The 20415-nt window shown below is 44.7% G+C and overlaps 1 protein-coding gene across 3 annotated transcripts; it reads right to left on the bottom strand.

Moving 5' to 3' along the window:
- Positions 1-6880: 6880 nt before the first annotated feature.
- Ciapin1 (cytokine induced apoptosis inhibitor 1) lies at positions 6881-20411 on the bottom strand. Of its 3 annotated transcripts, none has more exons than XM_051201966.1 (9): positions 20279-20411; positions 16237-16420; positions 15693-15845; positions 14418-14494; positions 13232-13397; positions 11944-12017; positions 10717-10832; positions 8027-8105; positions 6881-7542 (listed from the first exon to the last, which is right to left on the bottom strand). In XM_051201966.1, exons 2-9 carry the CDS (start codon positions 16391-16393, stop codon positions 7432-7434), a joined length of 933 nt encoding a protein of 310 aa, XP_051057923.1. In that variant the 5' UTR covers positions 16394-16420; positions 20279-20411; the 3' UTR covers positions 6881-7431. The 3 variants fall into 3 exon arrangements, with proteins under 3 accessions (XP_051057923.1, XP_051057922.1, XP_051057924.1); XM_051201965.1 differs by having other exon boundaries at positions 16237-16417; positions 20279-20385; XM_051201967.1 differs by lacking the exon at positions 20279-20411 and adding an exon at positions 19978-20026.
- Positions 20412-20415: the final 4 nt, after the last annotated feature.

Genomic DNA, 20415 nt, shown 5'->3' with positions numbered 1-20415 from the left:
ACACCTTACTGTGTAATTGAGTCATAGTTTGACCACAAGCAGTACTAAAAGCAGACTTAATGATTCTGGGGCGAAAGCGGTCATCAATGTCATTAGAGCATTTTTCTTGAAGCAAAAAGCAGTAAGTGCCTCTTGTCCTCTGCAGTTCAGTAACCCCACCAAGCGCCCTCTTAGACTTCCTCCCGCATGGTCTCAGCCCTTGTGGTCAGAAGGTGTCAGACCTTGAGTCCTGAGAAACAAACCCATAAGAGCAGTTTTCGTTCCTCAAGGGGCATGATGTAGCGTTTGTACCGTGTAGCACAAGAATTGAGCTGTGTCCTAATTGCATTCTTTTGTGCCTTAGTCTTGTCATGTGAGCCTGTTCCCCTCATAAGCTCCCCAAATTACACCTTACACTTTTCCCATTATACCATACCATTCTGGTTTCTTCAGTGTATGTTCTTATTATATGGCAGAGGGGGATCAAGCCAGTCTAACTTCTTAACAGATCTGCTCCCTGTGAGGCAGACCAGATACTGCCATTCATCCAGTAAGCCACTGATCCTGGGGAGTATTCTGTACTTATTAGCTGGACTCTTGCCCTTAATGGCCTCAGGCTCTGAATCTGGGCCCGTTGTTTCTCTTGTTTGTGTGTGTTTCATTCCCGGGGCCAGGTATGCCCAGTTAGTAAATCTTTAATTTTTCTATTCTCGGTCTAATCATGGGAGCACAATGGGGAGTCTTGTGTGTGAAGTAGGCAGAGTTATCAGGCTATATGGTTCCATGGTGGTGGGGATGTTTTGTAAAGAATTATTTTGTTTAAAGAGACTGTCGTTGTTCTCAGCCTTCACCAAAGCCCACAAAATTTCCTAAAGGAAGTGGCATACGGAACTCCCATAACACATACAAATGAAAGTAAAATGATGATGGAGAGTTGTGATCTGCAATGTTGAAATGCTGGAACTTTGTCAAACAGCAGTGGTGGCCATGAGGTCCACACCAGTCGAGAATTGGCAAGGCCTCCTAGACGACGCACAACACACTGTGTGCAGGGCTCCCATCTAACTATAGATGGTTTTGAATACAACTATAATTTTCCATGGGAAACATTATTATCTTTTTAAAAATTAAAATCTCTATATTGACTTTTTTGTGTGTTTGTTTGTTTGTTTGTTTGAGACAGAATTTCTGTCACTATGTAGACCACACTTGCCTAGAGCTCAGAGATCCACCTGCCTCTCTGCCTCCTGAGTGCTGGGATTAAAGCCATATACCACATTGACTGGCTTCTCTCTCCCCCCTCTCTTCTCCCCTCCCTCCCTCCCTCTCTCTCTCTCTCTTCCTCCCCTTTTCTCTCTCAAGGTTGACAGTTTTCTTTGAAGATTTTTGTGTATGTGTGTGTCAATTTGTTTGGGTGCCAGAAGGTGTCAGATCCCAGCTTAACTCTTAATATCTGGATAATTCTTGAATTGTACCTCTAAATAATTGATATTTTGTGGGGGTTTTTTCTTTCCATTTCATTTTGGGCTTTTATTGCTTATTTATGCATTGCTCTTATTGATTTCCATTTTTTTTTTTTAGTTTTAAAATTTTAGTTTGGAGAGATGGCTCAGTGGTTAAGAGCACTAGCTGCTCTTCCACAGACCTGGTTTAGATTCCCAGCACCTGCATGGACACTAATGATTATCTATAACTTCAGCTCCAGGGGATCCAACACCCTCTTCTTCATACACATGGTACACATATATAGATGCCGACAAAATACCCAAACGCATACATCTCTACAAATTTTAATTGTGACTCATAAAATGGTGTGTACATGTATGTTTGTATGCATGTGTAGCAAAAGTCCCCCAGTGTGATGTTCCAATACAAGTTATCTGTGTCCATTTCAGCATCTGTCCTCCCTTCTTCCTTGTGACATTCCCAACACCCAGAATTGTTTGTCCTCGGTGAGCTTTGCCAGTAAGCATTCCCATCGTGTCATCCCATGCCTTTTACATCCCTGCAGTGCTCTTATGCCATTGCATGTTATATATTTGTGTAATTTTTAGCAGAAATATTGCCCAGGGTCAGTGAGATGGCATAGCAGGTAAATGGACTTGCCACCAAGCCTGCCAGCTCCCTAGGTTTGATCTTGGAACCCACCTGTTAAAGGCAAGAACCAACTCCAAGGTTTCCTCTGACCTCCTCACACAAATTATGACAAACACCTGCACTCAACACACAAGTAAGAGGGAAAAAAAGTAAGGTTTTTGTCCGTATTCATGTGCTCTGTGGTGACATTCTTTGTATTATTGCTATCACGTGCTACCTCCCTCTTTTCTAAACTTTCATTTTTCAGAGAGAATCTTGCTATGTAGCCCAGACTGGCCATGACTCCTCTGCCTCCTGCTTTTGCTTCCTGCCTTCTAGGGTTTACAGGTTATGTGGACTCTGTATCTGCTGTTGTTCCATATATGGAACAGTTCCTGAAGGTCTGTGACAGGAGATTCAGGACTTTGCTCAGGCCTACTGGAACTTTTATTAAGGCCCAGCCCTTACATTTCCTTAGTTTTATAAATGACATATCCCAAAATACAAAACATATATAACTCAGTAAAAAAAAAAAAAAAAAAAAATTCCTCATCCAGCTCCAGAGAGAGAAGCATCCATGGCTGGATCGGTAGCTCAGGGATTAAGCGTTCTGAGCATGTGTGAGAGGCCTTTGGTTGAATCCCACCACTGCAAAAATAAACAACCTTGCTAGTGCCTCGTGCCTAACACTCAGGAGGCTGAGGCAGGAGGACTATCTTTTGAGGTTAGCCCGGGCTACAAGGTGAGTTCTAGGCCAGCCTAGGCTATCCTATAAGACCCAGTCTCCAACCAACCACATTTCCTGCTGCCCTGGAAGCCTACTTCCCATTTCATCTTCACTCCAGATTATGCCCTGGTCTTGAGTTCATCAGCTTTCTGGAATTTCTTTGTCACGTGCACTCAAGTTACATGTATATGTGTGTGTCCTTTAGATATTTAAAATTTTCCTTTCACCCCACCCCTCTCTCCCATGTATGCACACACACACACACACACACACACACACACACACACACACAGCACTGTAGTTCTTCAGTCATAGCTCACCACTACTGCTGTAAGTCCCATGATGTAGCCCCATAACTTGTTCCTTCATTCTCTTAATGGCTACCTGAATCCATCCTAGGTCTTTGCTCTTCAAATATAGTTGCTTGGGATTTGGGGTTTTGTTTGTTTGGTCGGTTGTTTGGCTGGTTGTTTTTTTTTTTTTGGAGACACCGTTTCTCTGTGTAATCCTGGATATCTTGGAACTCATTTCGTAGACCAGGCTGGCCTTGAACTCACAGAGATCCATCTGTCTGCCTCCTGTGTGCTGGGATTAAAGGCGTGTGCCACCACTGGCACAGGGCTTGTTTTTTGCCATAGTCTTATCATGGAACCTAGCCTGATCTAACTTTTGCCTTGGCTAGCTTCAAACTTTCCATCTTTGTGCCTCAGCTTCCTGACTGATGGGATTACAGGTGAGCACTGCAACGCGAGGGCCTTTTTTTTAGCATGTTTTCTGCTGTGCGGAAAATTTTTCTCTAGCACAGAATACACTTTAGAATCATCGGCAAAGCCTGGCAAAGCACTGCTGCCCCAGGCCTACTCGAAGACTCTGATTTAACTGGACTTTGTAAACAAAACTCAGGCACAGGACGTTGCATTTTACTTTGGGGAGCTGCCCAGTGTTGAGCTGTTTAAACTAATCCTGCTGTGTTCCACCTGGCCACATCCCCACCCTTAGCTGCTTAGCTTTCCCCCAACTCATCGGCACATACTTGGTGAAGCAACATTGCTTCCTTCTTCGGAGGACTATCAGCCAGGTGCTTCAAGCAATGGCTGGCTTCCCTGTAGATACCTTGTTCGAACACCTTTACCTTTACAGCCTGCCTCCTGCTTCACACTTCATCTCCAAGCACCCTTTAGCTCCTTAAGTCCCAGCTGTCACCAAAGCCCAGGGAAGATGTGGCTTGCCTCTGCTGCCTATACCATGTGAGTGATTTCAGAACAGGGGGAGACTTGATGCCACACAACCACATTCCAAGGCAAAGACCTTAGAGATCCTCAGTTGTTAAGAACTTAGCTGCTTTTGCAGAGGACCTGGGTTTGATTCATAGCACCAGCACCATGGCTCATACCTGTGACTCCAGTCCCAGGGATCTGACACCCTCTTCTGGCTTCCATGAGTACTGCACTAACATGGTGCACAGACATACACATAAAATAAAATAAAGCCAGGTTTGGCAATGATGGCACATTCTTGCAATGCCAATATTTGGGAGACTGAGGATCACTGTGAGTTTGGGCTACACAGTGAAATTCAGGCTAGGGTAGCCAGATCTTGTTTCAGACAGGGGGAAAAGAGGAGGAGGGAGAAAGATAGAGGACAGCTTGGCCTACATGCAACCCAGTCTTGGAAAAAAAAAAAAAAAAAAAAAAAAGCCAGTGAGATGGCTCAGTGGGTAAAGGTAATGACTGCTAAGCATGATGACTTGAATTTGATTCCTGGGACCCACATGGTAGAAGAAGAACCAGCCCATGACCCCTACGTGTGTACTGTGATTTGCATGCCCTCACACATAAACACAAAGAAGTCATTACAAAGGCTCCCAGGCCACACCTGCCTTCATGTAAACTTCGGCTGAATTGAGTGACAACTGACACTGTTCCTGGATTCTATACTATAAGCTTACAAACAACTAAAACTTCCTCTTAGCCTGGCATCAGAGTCAAGACTGTGCTCAGAGAAATAGGACCACCCTTCCTTAGTGGACAGCTATGCTCTGGTCAAGTGCTCTCTCCACATCCCAGGACCCCAACTAAGCTGATGAGCTGGCTGCCGTGACTCTGGAAAGGTGGAGCGACTGCCACCAGGGCCCCCTTAATCATGTCAACTGCACCATCCTCCTTTGTGCCAGCCATAGCTGGAAATCAACAAGCAGGTCTGGAAGGCTTGTGGCATTTACTAAACCCACAAGGAAGCTCTGGCAGCTCCTCAACCCAGAGGCCAAAATGTTTGTCCCTCACCTTGGCAACTGCACAAGCAATCAACTGGTCTGTGGCTGGGCCAACTGGTCAAAGCTAAACCTAAACTCATCTGGGAGCTATTAGTTTTTGTTGCTGTGTGACAAAGCAGTCAGCTACATACCCATTTATTATCTTGGCTTCTCAGTCATTTGCTCTGGCCTGAGAAAACCTTTTTTGGTTTTGGTACTGGGAATCAAAAACAAGGCCTTGTGCATAGGCAAGTGCCCTACCCACAGATACCAGCTATTAGCTCAGGCACAGACTGTGTTCTCATTTGGAACCCGAAATCCTCTTTCAAGATGTCAGTGCTGGCAGAACCCAGCTCCTTGTAGTTGTGGGGCTGCAGCCCCCACTTTCTTGGTGGCTGTGCATTTGGGGCATACTGTATTGTGGTGATATATTATTTATGATTTATTAAAGCCTGCCTAAGAACTCAGAAAGCAAAGTCAACCTCAAGCTATAGAAGTCAGGCAGTGGTGATACATTCCTTTAATCTCAGCAGCCAGATGCTAGGTGGTGATGGTATATACCTTTAATCCTAGGACTCAGAATTAAGAGGAATATGAATCTCTGTGAGTCCAAGGCCACCCAGATCTGCACAAGATTGATCCAGTCTTAAAGAGAAACAGCTCACACAAAGATGATCTCAGCACTTGGGATTATATGTCTTTAATCTCAGCTCTAGAGGGGTATAAAAGATAGGAGCAGGGTCTTCAGTAGTCAGTATCAAGCATTCATTCCCCAGCCACATTGAGGATAGCAAGACATTGAAGTCTTGGGCTTCTCCAGCCACAATGAGGACAGTCTGAGGTTTGGTAGAGCCAGGATTGCCTTTCATTCTGAGGTAGAAGAGCTAGTGACTGGCTGCTTTGCTTTTCTGATCTTCAGCTTAAAGCTTGAATCCCAATATCAGTCTCTGGGTCTTTTATTTTTCATGCTACACTGTATACTTCTCAAAACTTCACAGCTGGGGGCTTAAGAGATGTTTTAGCAGACTATCTGGGTTCAATTCCCAGCACCCATATGGCAGCTCACAGCTGTCTATAACTCCAGTTCCTGGGGATCTGAAACACTTGTGCCAATTTATATAAATAAAATAAAAGCAAACAAACAAAACCTCCACAACTAACTTCTTTCTGCATGGGCAGCAAGACAAATGCTTTTTTTCTAGGTCTTTTAAAGGATCAACAGAGTGGGCCATGCTCACTCAGGATAATCTCCCTTGTAATTAACTGTTAAGTCCAGCAGGAACTATGAGTCCATCTGCAAATCCTTTCCCTTTGTTGGAGCTTCTCCACTCAGACCCAGAAGAGAAACCCCAATGTCATTCAGGTCTTGCTGTAATTGGAGGGGAGGTGATAAAAAGTTGAGGGTCACTGGGGCCAATGGGAATTCTGCTTCTCAAAGGTGTTTTTCACTACACCCACAGCTAAACTTCAGCAGCAGGGACAAGCAGAAGCAAGCCAGGAGAACCAAGTTTCAAGGACAGGTAATAGTGGATACTTTCATTGGAAACAAAAGATCAGGCACGATGGATTATAGGCTCGTGGACAGGCAGCAGGGAGAATGAAGGATCCCCTGTACTGACACTTACTGCTACTGGGCCAGCCTGCCTTGCCCTCCCCCCCCAACTCTCAACCTGGACTCTCCCACAGGAGATGGAGACACGTCCTAATCTGTAAGGCCAGGTCTGGCCCCATTCCTGTGTGACATCAGTGACATGGGCTTCTTCAAAAACAAGTTTCATAGTCCAAGTTGAATGTGGATGACTGTGACAGACTCCCACACATATACACACATTACACATTATGAAGGATACATAGAAACACGAAAGTTTAATATCTATTGTTTAACAGAAATGACAACAGGACACAGATACAACACCACAACAAAATGGGGTGAGGTGGGAGGGGCAGAGGGACACAAGACGGATCACAGCAACTGGGGAGTGACTTCTTTGGTGCCCCTGAGGCCCTTTGACAGTTGACCCATGGCTCCAAGAATTACATACCGAGTAAGACCAATCAGTTAGGTGGCAGCGTCACTGAGCAAGCCTGGAGCTTATACAGCATAAATATTCAAGGGTTCAGACTCAAGGGTGTGGACTGTCAGCACTGCACATCAGGAGGGGAGTCCCTTAGGTACAGCCCTTCTCCTAACACTATTAAGAGGCAGGTCCCTCACACCTTGGTCTTTCAGGACACAGCAGCACCACACACCACTGCACCACAGCAGCTTCACTCTGGACAGTCTTCTCCCTATGAATCCATGCTTGTGGAGTGACTGAATCAGAGGTGGGAGGAGGCAGTGGTGGGCTGAGGGACAGGAGTTGGCTGGAGGAGCAGGTGTGTGTGCTTGAGGTTCTTCCTAGGCATCCTGGAGATTGCTATTGCTCAGGAGCACCTGTTCTCCAGGCTTGAAGGCTGGCATCCCAAGGTAGGGACAGTTAGCGCAGCGGAAAGCGTCCCCCAGGTAGCACTGTGGAGAGATCAGGAGTCACACAGAGAGGCTAAAGGCCAAAGAAAAGAACATCTTAGCATGCCCACAGTTCTTGTTTTATGAAGTCAGTCAGTAAGGCTTCCAGCCAGGTGAAGCAACACAACTCGTCAAAACTGCTGTGCTTGGGAGGCTGAGGCAAGTTTACAGCCTACATGAGCTACAAAGCAAGCCCCGTCAGAAGGAGGCCAGAAGGCTGGTAGCTCAGGCAGCCTCTACTATAGGATCACAGCAATGTCAGCTCAATAGCCGAGTAAACCACATCCCACACAAGAGACAAAAGGGTTAACAAATTAAAGATAGGTACCCCTCACCCCCTCTCAGGATAACCTCTTCTCATCACAGCCTTTCACACTGGCCTACTATAAGAAAACCTGATGACCAATCCCTTAGGTTCAGCTAGCTTATGTCCCAATGTCACCAGGAGTGGGTGCATGTGGTGTGGTGATGTGGTGCAGGTACGTACATTTCCACAGGCAGACTTGGGCTGAGTGCCCTGCTCCTTTGACTTCTCTCTTTCAAGTTCTTCTGCAAGGCCACAGGTGCTGAGGGAAACCAACGGCTGGTGAATCAGACTTGCCACCACCCAAAACTTCAAATCTCTAACAATGCTAATACATATTTGAAAACGTTTCTCTTTACCAAGCATCAAATCAATGCTGTGGAACCAGCAGGCTGGGGGTGAGGCTGAGGAAGATAGCAGAGTCACCATAGTTTCCAAATTCAAGAACAGGAGGATTGGGATGCAAGCTCAGTGCTAGAGCACTTGCCTAGCACGTGCAGGGCCCTGGGCTTAATCCTCAACACCAGGCACACACAAAAATAAAAATAATAAACAGAAAAAAAATCTGGCTTGTTACTTGGAAGTCCTCTCATTTGTAAATGCTGGAAATTGGAACACCTAAAGCCTGAGGAGGGCTGCCCTGAAATCCCAGCACTGGGGAGGTAAAGAGCAACTCCAAATTCAAGGTCAGCCTGAAATAATTGTGAGACTGTCTCAAAAACCAAAACAAAAATAAATATAGTAAAATCAGTCAGTGGAGAATAAATAAGCCAAGCCTGCCTGACACTAGTAAAACACCAATGCAAGGCTTCCACGCTAGGACAGACTGACACGGGTGAAATCTCACCTCTCTCAAACCCCCACCAGAAACAATAATACACTTTTGGAGAATCAGTAACAGATAAACTAGCACTCCTGCTACACCCTGAAACCTTAAGGTTCCAAAGGGAAGACTTCCCCTGAGCAACCCAGCCAATCTGAGTACACAGGCTCTGGGATTTGGAGCCTCCCCACCCCCAACAGCTACCTAGGTTCCCTTCAATAAAAGTGAACAGATCAATTCACCCAGATGCTCAGTTAACATAAACAGCTTGTTTTCAACTTATTTTAAGAAGTTTTTAAAGTCAGTCTTGCTATATAGTCCAAACTAGCTATGAACTTACAACCCTGCCTCAATCACCTGCATGCTGGGACTTAAGTATGCACCATCACACCTGACTGTCCTCCACTTTTAAATTATGAAGACCATTACCACCAAGGATCCTAAGAAGTCCTCTAACCAAGGAGTCAGAGGCCACCTAAAAGGCAACTTGGAAGAAAGAGAATAAGGATAGAAAGGGCTGAAGAGATGGATCAGCTGTGGATACTGCTCTTGCAGAGGGCTTGAATTTGGGCTTCATAGGTACCAGTGTATACACATAATTAAAAAAAAAAAAATAGTGGGTTGGTGGTGGTGCATGCCTTTAATCCCAGTACTTGGGAGTCAGAGGCAAGTTAATCTCTGAGTTCAAGACCAGTCTACAGAGCTAGTTCTAGGCCAGTCAAGGCTACACAGTGAAACCCTATTTTGAAAAACCAAAAATAAAATAAAATGAATAAAAAAACAAAGAAAAAACAAAACAAAGAATCCAGCAACACAAAAAACAGAGTAGGACATGGTGACACACATCTTTAACCCCAGCACTGGAGAGTCAGAAGCCGAAGGAGCTCAGTGGGTTCAGGGACCAGTCTGGTCTACACTGTGAGTTCCAGGCCAGCCAGGGATAGCGAGACCTGTCTCAGAAAGCCTGGGAAGGGTGTTAGTTTCTTTATATCCAAATGAAAAAGGATGTTCAACATACTGAGTGTGTGTGCGTGCTGGGGGGGGGGGGGCGCGGCGATGACAACACACTAGCAAAGAGAAAACTATAAACTACAATCATGCTAGGAGGAATAAAATAATAACAAAAGGGGAAAAAACTGGAAGATGTAGAAGGAGAAAAAAAATTATAGGACCAGCTAGATGTGGTTGCACACACCTTTAAAGTCAACGCTGAGCAGGCAGAGGCAGGCACATCTCAATGAGTTCAAGGTCACCTTGATCTACAAAGCAAGTTGCAGGCTAGCCAGGGCTACACAGTGAGACCTCGCCTCAAAAACAAACAAAGAGGACCAAAGAGGTTCAGCATCTAAGTCACATGTTCCTCAGACAAAACCAAACCAAAACAAAAACAAAAACAAACAAAAAAAAACTAGACAAAACAAAACACTACTCCCAGGACCACACAGTTGGTTTTTTAGGACTGCAGAGATACACCGGGTGGTTAGTGCACAAGAAAATGACCCTACTCAAGACAAACTATTGCAATATGATACCAAGGAATGAGGGCCCCAAGGATTTCTTTCCAAAATGGAGAAAGTGGTCAAGACTTTACAGAAGGGTTAAAGCCAGCTGACTTCAGCCTTATCATCACAGTCATCCAAAACAGAAGATAGTAGGGCTGGCTCTGAACACTGAAACCATACAAAAGAGTGACTTCTGACCTCGGAACTATGACCACTATGATTCTTTCATTTCCTTTCTTTTTTCTTTGGCTCTTTTGAGGTGGGGTCTCACTGTGGAGCCCCTCCTGTCCTGGAACACTCTATGTAGACCAGGCTAACTTTGAACTCAGAGAGATCTGCCTGCTTCTGCCTCCCATGTGCTGGGATACCCAACCAGGATGCTTCCATTTCTTACTATAGACCATGGTGTGCAGGTCTTTTCTTTAAGGGTTACCTATTTGGTTTACCCCTCTATATACCTCACAGGATAACCCATTCTCAACAGACTGAGGCACAGAGATGAGTCTGGAGAAGAAGCTTCAGCCCAGACTTGTTCCCTCAGTACTCACCAGTTCTTACAGGCCTTCCTCTTTTTCCCTTCCCCACACGAAGGAGCCTTCAGGGAGGCTGGATCGGGCTTCTTCAAATCTTCTGGATCTAGCAGTTCATCTGAGTCAATGAGATCCTAGAGAGTGATCAAAACAATTAACACCACAGCCGTGGTCTCTGATGAAAAGCTGAGCTAATCACATGCCAAGAGCACATAAGGGCAAGGGCAAAGCCACACCTGCTATGAACTCTGCCACAGGCTGAAGAGAGCTTTGGTCCATGGGAGACTGACTGCATGAGGTCAGAAATAGTTGCACAATTGGCTGGTACTCTGTAAGAATGTGTGTGTGTGTGTGTGTGTGTGTGTGTTCATGGTGAGGTAAGGGTAGGAGCAGGTGAAATGAACAGAGGTGTATTTATTTCAATACATGAATAGTCACAGGAATGAAGTCAAAGGAAAGAAAACATTTTCCATAAAATTCTACAGAAATAAAAGCAAATAATTATACATATAAAATAATTATACATATATTTGTGTACCCTTTTTGGTAAATGTTAAGACAGATATCCCTATAAATTCTGAGAGAATGTGACTCTGCCTCTGCCTCCTGAGTGCTACAATTAAAGGTTTTCTTATAGATGTGGCAGATGAAAGGGGCAAACCCTGAGTTTAAGACACTGAACATTCAATGACTTTCATCGCATTTCATTCAGTAAGCATTCAGCTGCCTAGACAGAGGCCAATAAAATACCTCAGTTGACAAATTCTTTCCTAGTTTATGTCTATAAGAATCTACTATTTCATGTAAGGGGAAGACAAGAAAATCTAAAGATACTTAAAAAAAATGCTACTAATATGGAATGTCTTAATAAAAGACACCGAAGTCAGGCACCACTACATGCAGGGCCTTAAACTCCTTCACACCTACACATCTAAAAGGCCACAGTCAGGAAGCTAGAGACATGGCTGGGTGGGTAAAAGCACTTGCTACTCTTGCAGAGGATGTGGGTTTGGTTTCTAGTACCCACTCAGCTGCTGATAACTACCTGTAATTCTACCCCAATTCCAGGGGATCCAACAATTTCTTCGGGGCTCCAAAGGCACCAGATAGACAGACAGACAGACAGAGACTCATACACATGAAATTAAACAAAACAAAAAATTTAAAGCCATTTCTCACTACAGCTGTTCACACTGAATTCAAGGCCTGAGAGGGTGCAGTCAAGTGACTAGAGAGCCAACTCACCATGCTGTCATCCTCCATGTCATTGGCTGAGAGGGTCCAGAGCTTGGCAGCAGCGGGATCCACAGCAGGCTTCGCTAAGTCCAACCATAAAAAAAAAGAACTCTTTAAGCAGTCAGAAGCAAACCACAAGCAAGCGCCAGCAAGTGTAGAGACTAGAAGAGAGTGACTGGGCAGACTGAGAGGGCAGGCTCGGCACTCAACTTCTCACAGGAAAGCTGTCTGCATGCATGACCCGTTTGCTCAGTGCTAGGCACGCCACCAGTGCCTCCATCATCTCACCTAGCCCTGCTATGAACCCTAGCAGAGGTATCTGCTGCCCTAGTTTTATAGCTGTGGGTATATGACCTACAATCTCCATCCCATGCTGCCTTTTCCTTGCTACCTGAGTTCACACCCCTGTAACATGGGTTGTAGCATTCCCTCTGCAGGTATTTTGAGAATCAAATCAGAAGTAACAACAACTTCCAAAAAACAGCAAAGATTTAGCCTCACTTAAGCCTGTTATGTAAGAAAACAGACTCCAGTGCTGCTGGTGGCCTGGTTAAGTCAGTGACAGAGCATTTCCTGTCTGGGTCAGGACACCAGAAAGAATCTAGGAGCCTCAGGGCTCGGGATTTAGAGGAGGAAATCCTCAGTAAGATCTTTTGGGTAAGCACACAACCAGGGATCATCACTGCCACGCTGATGCTCAGAACGTCCACAAGGCCAACTGCTGACCTAAGCTGTCCCAACCCTCCCAGGAACCATGAAATCCAAGGTCCAAGTATTTCCTAAGGCCAGGTTTGAGAACATGGGTCTCTAATTCCTGCCACTCAGAGGGCAGAGAAGGACCAGAAATTGAAGTCAATATAATTCACAGAGAGAGAGAGAGAGAGGAGAGAGAGGGGAGAGAGGAGAGAGAGAGAGAGAGAAGTTAGGAAGGAAAGAAGGGAGGAAAGGAGGAAGGGAGGAAGGAAAGAAGGCAGGCAAGCAGACACACACCCTGGAAACCAAACAAGGGACCCTGTACACCATCACCACCACTGTGAGATTTCATGAGGCTAAACCCATTCTCCCTGAGCCTGAAGAGACTTTATCGACTAAGTGACTCAGGCATCTAAGATGAGGTGGCCTCAGTGCACTAGGAAATATCCACATATTACTTCAGGTTTGTATACTAATATGTAAGCATTCTGCAATTTGCAAATGACAGAAATTAAAGGATTAATTTAAGAATATTTAGTCATGGTTCAATTTCTAACACTCTCCTCAGGCCTACCCACATAGAATGTCCCCAGGCTAATCTTACCTGAAGAAGGCTTCTTGTTGATAAAAAGCTTAAGCTGGCTGGAAGAGCCCACTTCAAAGTTTGGCTTCTTGCCAGTGATATGAACTGAGAGCAGGCTGTCACTGTGGTAGCCCAGGTGTTCCTGGACAGACTGCACCTCCTCAGAGCATAATGATTCCCGCTGCAACTGCAAGTGAAGACAGCCAACACATCAGTCCACACTTCTCCATTCACTGTTTCACCAAGCCAGCCTTGTGGCCAGCCTGGACAACATCCAACAGTGAGTCTCTGTCTCAAAAAAGAATTTAAGGCCTTGAATCACATTAAAAAAAAATCAGAAATATAACAATAACATCTCTCCAAAACCCAGGAAATGTGTTGCTGGTGTTTTCTTCTTTCCAGTCTGGCCCTGCAGCTGTTTAGCCCCAAATAAACACAGAGATGCTATATTAATTATAAAACTGTTGGCCAATAGCTAGGGCTTCTTATTGGCTAGCTCTGTCTTAACTATTAACCCATTTCTATAAATCTATGTATTTCCTTGTGGTCGTATCTTACTGGAGAGAAGGGTCTGGACCTATTACTCCTTCCTCCGATACATGGCATTTCTTCGGTCTTTCTCTATCTTTCCCAGAATTATTCTCCTCTCCTAATCCCACCTATCTTCCTGCCTCTATTGGCCAAACAGTGTTTTATTCATCAACCAATATGAGAAACATATACAGAAGGACATTCCCCCATCAGAAATGCTAATATTTTAAAATTTAGTTTCTAGAGAAGAATATGGAACTATAAATGCCTCTGCTTAATTGAACATCTCTACTCAACTGTCATAAATGCACAGCCCCACCCTTAGTCTAGACTCCCACCAAAAGGTCTAAGGGACAGTATTCCATCTAGGCCCGAGAGTTGTATACACTGAGAAAGAGAAGCAGAAACCTCCTGTCTCCTGCAGCACAGCCATCACTGTCAAACAATTCCAGGGAGACCAATACCAGCCACTCAGTCTTCAAAAGGGATCTGTTCCCAAGGGTTTCTTCTTTATGGTGTCTCATATTTATCTCTTAGGCAGCATGTTTCAAATTGCCTCCTAATTCTGTAGAGCACCTCTAATCTCACTTGTCCCCAACTACATGGACATACTCTCTGGGTTTGAGTCACCCAAGGTTTACATACCTAACAAGGAAGGCTATGTCTACACACCTACCTCTTTTACTTCCACAAGACCAGAAAGAGTCAGGGCTGAACACAGCTTAGAGGCCGTCTTCATTTTGTCATTGTTAACTGTCAAGGAAGACCCCAATTAATGGCTTCATATGGCAAAGTTGGGGAAAACTGTAAAGACTCTATCCTATGTGAGTCAGGAGGCTCTCAAAGAGTAAAAACCTACTTTGTTTAATGAGTGTATAGTTTAGTAACAGCATCTTAACTTGAAAAATCTTTTGGGGGGCTGGAGAAATGGCTCAGTGGTTAAGAGCTCTCATCTGCTCTTCCAGAGGTCTTGAGTTCAATTCCCAGCACCCACATGATGGCTCATCTCTAATGGGATCTGTAATGGGATCAAATTCTTCTGATGTGCATGAAGACAAAGCACTTATATACACAAAATACATGAATAGATAAACAAATATTTTTTAAAAACCAGGGAAAAAGAATTTGGAAAACACTTAGAAATTGAGACCTTCCTAACTCTAACATTGAGTGCCACACAGGGGAATCTTATTTGGGTCTCAGACGTGATTGAGTTAAAATAAAAAAAATACTATCTTTTAGTTGTTCCAAGTATTCTTTTTTTAGCCTAGTAGAGGCCATAATTCCATTATTATATAACACTCTGCTTTTTGGAAACCCAGAGAATGCTGGATAATTAATAAAGTTATAAACTGTGAAGTACATAGAAACCTGTTTGTGTGAAGTACATAGAAACCTATTTGTCTCTGTAAAGCTGTCATAGACACCATTCAGTGACTCAAGGTTTAAATTTCCAGCAAGGGGCTGGAGAGCGGATCTCTGTGAGTCTGAGGCTAGCCTGGTGTACAGAGTGAGTTCCAGGTCAGGCTCCAAAGCTACAGAAAAACCCTGTCTAGAAAATCCCCCCCAAAAAAGGGGGGGGGTTCAAAAAAAAAGGCAGCTGCAGTTGTTCCAAGTACATACTACTCTTGCAAAGGATGGAAATTTGGTTTCCAGACCCACACTGTGAGGCTCACAACCACCTAACTCTAGCTTCAGGGGGTCCAACACCTCTGGCCTCCTGTACTCATGTTCATATGCAGACAGACAGACAGAAGGACTAAGGGTTGAAGGACGAACTGGACTACATATGAATTCCACTTAGCTAGAGTAAGATCTTGGGGTAATATCTATCCCTGAAAAGGGAATACTGATCCTCGAGTGGTACTTTTGGCTCAGGAGAGACAGCATGCACATGCAAAGACTCAGCTATGTAAAATGTCATCTTCTGAGTAAAGATATCCTTACTTACCTACAGCTGTCTCCACGGGTTCTTTCAGAAAAAGACAACCGCCTGGCCGAAGGATTCTGGCCATCTCAGCCAGAACCTCAGCACTGTGCAGAAAGGCACTTCCTGGGACCACACCAGACAGAATAACATCGAAGCTGGATTCTTTATGGGCAGCTGAGAGGAATAATCAACAGTTGTCTACCCAGGGATGAATCTCCCAACCCTCCCACAGACCTCGCACAAAGAATACAGTATCAACCCAGGGGATGAACCTACAAAGCAAATATGAAGCCCCTGATACTAGCAAAAGGGTGTTAAGACTCTGCTCCATATCTCACTGACTCCTTGACCTTAATAAGACTAGGGAAAAAAGTAAAAAAGGAGCCTTTTAAAATAAGGGACAGCACCAAAGAAAAGAACACACAGAAATTACAAGCAAAATGCCCAAGTGTGTGAAAAACTGGGGTGACCCCAAACAAAACTCAAGTATCAGGAACTACAGACAAACAGCACCCCATGGAAAACTCTTCTCACCCTGAGAATAAAAAGGTAGGTAGGCACTTACATTGCAACAGCTGGCTGATGTTTTCTGTGAATACTTGGCCCTCGCTGCCAGTTAACACTTGAAGACTATCTACCAGTTTTTTTAGGGCTTCCTCAGGAGATGACTTGTCCCAGAATACTGCCACCTGCTGGCCAGGAGAGATCCCAAACTCTGCCATTTCTGCAACTGCCGGACCTAAAAGCTACTGACAAAAGAAACCAAGACAACAGTGGAATTTAACCCATGGGTTATCATTAGGTATGATTAGAAACATTACCTACTTCCAACAACCTCCCACTAAGAATGCATTACAGCTTAGGTAGACCCTAAGAGTCTGACTAATGAACCTATAGCCTCAAGGCTTCATAATCCCAACATTCCCTGACATGACAAGTAGACAAGACAGATATGGCAAAGTCAAGAAAAGGGATTAGAATCAAGTAAAAAGGCTAGAGAGTTTAGGCTGACTATAAAACAAACAGGGCATTCATCAGACAGAAGTGACTCACAGAGGAAGGCAATACATTGGCAGCTATCCTAACCATACTTATAGCTTTAAAATTCTAAGATTTGCAAGTCATTTTTCATTACTTATAAAAATTCAGTTGCACTGAATCTGCAGTGACCAACACTATTTTCAACATTTATCATCAGCCAGCATCTTTGAAGCACCTTATACCTCAATATTAGGTTATTCCCAATGTACAGTTAAAGATCCGGGTCAGTCAACAATATACATACCAATATTATGTGGGTAAAACAAAAGTTGGGACTAGAATCTTAACCTGTATAACTATGAACACTTCCCACCTCGGGTTAGTTTTCTCTTCCACTTGATATGTCAGACTGTATACAAGACACTGTGAAGGAGGCCAAGGGATACCTCTGTTAAGCTCCTCCCTCTTTAAACATTAATGCTACCAAGTTTCTAGCTTCAAATATGTGAAGCAGAGGTGGTGGTTGGAGGTTCACACTTCTGACTTCTGCAGAAATGGCCAACTCTGTGTGGTGACACCACCACACTCCCAGGCTGAATTTAAGTCACATGCATCACACTTTCCTTCTATAAAAACATTCACTTCAGGGGTCAGCAGATGCATCGGTTGGGAAGGGCACCTGTTGCCAAGCTTGGCAATCTGAGTTCAGTCTTCATGTACCCACATGGGGCAATAGAGTCTACTTGTACAGGTTGTCCTATGACCTCCACCTGTGTGGCTGTGGCACAGATGGTTACACACAAATAAATAAAACGTAACTTATTTCACTTTTCTGTTACTTTTTTGGGGGAGGAATCAGGGCCTCATATAGCCCGGGATGGCCTTGAACTTCTTAATCCTGCCTCTTCTAATTCCCAAGTACTAGGGTTACAGGTATGCAATGTCATGCTTGGCTTGAAAAATGTTCACCTCAAACAACTTTCCTTTGTGTCTAAAAACGATGACCTTTAGCCAGAGTCACCCTTGATTACACAGCACTTTGTCATTTTAGAAATAAGTTACTAAGAGTTTTAATTTCTATAGCAAAACTGAAGTCCTTAGCTGGCTAGCTTCAAAATCTAACTTCCATTCCAAAAGGACTCTCTCCTCCTTATTGTGTCTTCTCTCATCCATATCTTTTTGTTTAGTTTCTTCATGTGAACACCAGTTCTGTGATATCCTCCTGACTCAGCAAAAAAGGCCAAGAGGCTCCCACGTGATTATCAGGCAAGCAGGAGTCTTTGGCTGTTAAATTTGGGGTTTTAAATCCCTAAAAAGTACCCATCAAGAATGAAAACTTTTAAGCTTTTAATTGTCACATGATTTTGAGAAAAACTGCTTGTAAATCTTTAAGTTGGATAACTTGGGATCAATCTCACATTTAAGAGCCTGCCAGGGAAAGACAAGTGTGGATGGAAGTCTTACTGCTGGGTAGTTAGTTATTAAATATAAGTAGCCTGTAGATCTATTACTTTGTTTCACCAGGTTCAGGACTACTTCAAGTCTGCCTTTCTGAGTCTCCTTGTCAATAAACAAGAACAGTAAATAACCTCATATTTTTAAGACCAATAAACCCTGGAACAGTAAGTAATATAAAGCGCTCAAGCAGATGCTGGTACACAGAGTTCAATGCAATAATGTTCAGTTTGTCTTTGTTTCCAACAGTCTTGGTAAAAATCTCTCTCCTCCTTACAGATGCCTTGGAACCTCACAGGAGAGCATCACCTTTGACATCCAGTACCAGTGGGACTGTGTCAGTAAATCAGAGTGTTAACAAACTATTCTTCCCATAACAAGGCTGAGTCATGAGTAGATTAAACTGTAAACCTCCACCTACACACACACCACACACAACCTAACAGCTTTCCTTCAGCATTTCCTGAATAGACAATGTTCTTTTAAGCTCTAAGAGCCAAAGTGTAACAATTTTCATCAGATTTTTTTTTTTGTTGCTGTGGCAAATCTGTTTAAAAATAACAAAACCAAAACTATTAAAAATCCAGTGCCTAAGCCAGCACACCCAGGAGCTGTGACTCAGGGCTGTTTCACAACTTCAAAGAGATGAAGTGGAAGTCAATGTCACACAAGTGACCTTGTTTGTTAGATGCTTCTCCAACTAACATCCACCCAAGGCTTTTAAAAAATGTCACTAGCAGCTTTGTGTGGCATTTGCCTTTAAAACCACCACTTCAAGACAAAGGCAGGCAGATCTCCAGGAGTTGGAGGCCAGTCTGGTCTATACATCAAGTTCCAAGGCTACATAGTGAGACTCTACTTCCAAAAAACAGTTACTATCAGGCAGTAAGAGCAAAAGCAAACATCTGAGAACAACTTCTGGAGTTGGGCTTATTTACCTTTAAACACCTAACAAGCTGATTCTGAGGCTTCTGGTCCCATTTAAGGGGGCTGAGGGGCTGGAGATGACTCAATGCATTGTTGCAGGTGTCAATGATTAGGGACAGGGGTTCAGTTTAGTGGTGGTTGTGCTTAGCCTGTGTAAGGTCCTGGATTCAAACTCCCAATACAACAAACAGCAATTAATAGCAAAGAATGGCAGAGGTTGCCTATAAACCTAGTTCTCTTGGGATACTGAAGAAGGATCACGATTCTTGTCTCAAAAACCATTATTGTCAGGGTTCTGGGGACCGGTGTAAAGCCCATGTTTCGCAAGCACAAGGCCTTGAGTTTGAGCCTCAAGAAGATGACTCAATGGGTAAAGGTGCTTGCTACTACACTACAAAGGCCTGAAAACCTGAGTTCAATCCTCAGAACCCCAAGTGGAATCTCCGACTTCCACTCTGCACATCCCATCCCCCTACAAAATAATACATTTTACAAGCTTATGTGGCTGGGTATGCAATCCTGCACTGGGGGGGGGGGGCTGGAGGGGGGCAAACTGGTGAGCTCCAGGCCACCAAAAACCCTGTCACAGGGGAGGTGGACAGGGTCTGATGAAAAACAAAATTATCCTCTGGCGTCCACACACATGAATATGCACCTACACATAGATGCTCCCTCCATGATCGTAACAATAAAACACAGTTAACTTCTCCACTGGCGGAAAAGCGACGCGCTCCGCTCCACTCTGAAGATCGCAGCTTGGACTCAGGCACGCCAGACGCTAAAAAGCGAGCCTCTCGCAAACTTACAAATGGTCCGTTAATGCTAGATCCCTGAACCACACTCTGGCACAGGGTCAACTCTCAGGACAAAAGCCTGGGTTCGTTTTCTAAACAAGCATCCTAGACAGTCGGGAATAAATGCCAGCCTCAAACGGACAGACAACCTGTGACTCCAGGATCTCCCTAGCTTTCGTGCTTTCCGCCGGGTGCCCTGAAGGAGACCCAAGGTAAACTGGCGATCCCGACGCCAGCTCCGGGTTTCACGCGGGAAGAAGCGGCAGACGAGCCCCGGCGTCAGGAACGCCGCCGCATCAGGGCCCCGGCCGCCGTGGTCCCTCACACCGGCTTCCCCCGGCAAGCCAGTGACGGCGCCGGGAGCTGAAAGGAGAGGGCGGAGGGTGAGAGTGGGTGCGAGGAGGGCCGTTAGGCCGGGTCTAGTGCTCGAGACTACCGGAACAAGCTCACCTTCCTTCCTTCTAGCCAGAATACCCGCTCCGCAGACACCGGCTTTGCGTCTCCGGTCTCTCGCGAGAAGAGGCGGCACAGCACCTAGTCCTGGAAGGTACACGCGGCCCCAGTGACGACATGACGCTGCCCGCATT

Source organism: Phodopus roborovskii, unplaced genomic scaffold, assembly GCF_943737965.1.
Source record: "Phodopus roborovskii unplaced genomic scaffold, PHOROB, whole genome shotgun sequence".
NCBI lineage: Eukaryota > Metazoa > Chordata > Mammalia > Rodentia > Cricetidae > Phodopus > Phodopus roborovskii.
Note: the sequence above shows the minus strand (reverse complement) of the source record. Positions and strands in the feature narration are given on the sequence as shown.

Excerpts from the sequence above, each read along its gene's own strand:
- Ciapin1 (XM_051201966.1), bottom strand. The coding sequence starts at position 16,393 with ATGGCAGAGTTTGGGATCTCTCCTGGCCAGCAGGTGGCAGTATTCTGG. Across the intron at positions 14,495-15,692 it reads ACCCGTGGAGACAGCTGTAG|TTAACAATGACAAAATGAAG; the intron begins GTAAGTAAGGAT and ends CTTCCTTGACAG. Across the intron at positions 10,833-11,943 it reads ACATGGAGGATGACAGCATG|GATCTCATTGACTCAGATGA; the intron begins GTGAGTTGGCTC and ends ATCACTCTCTAG.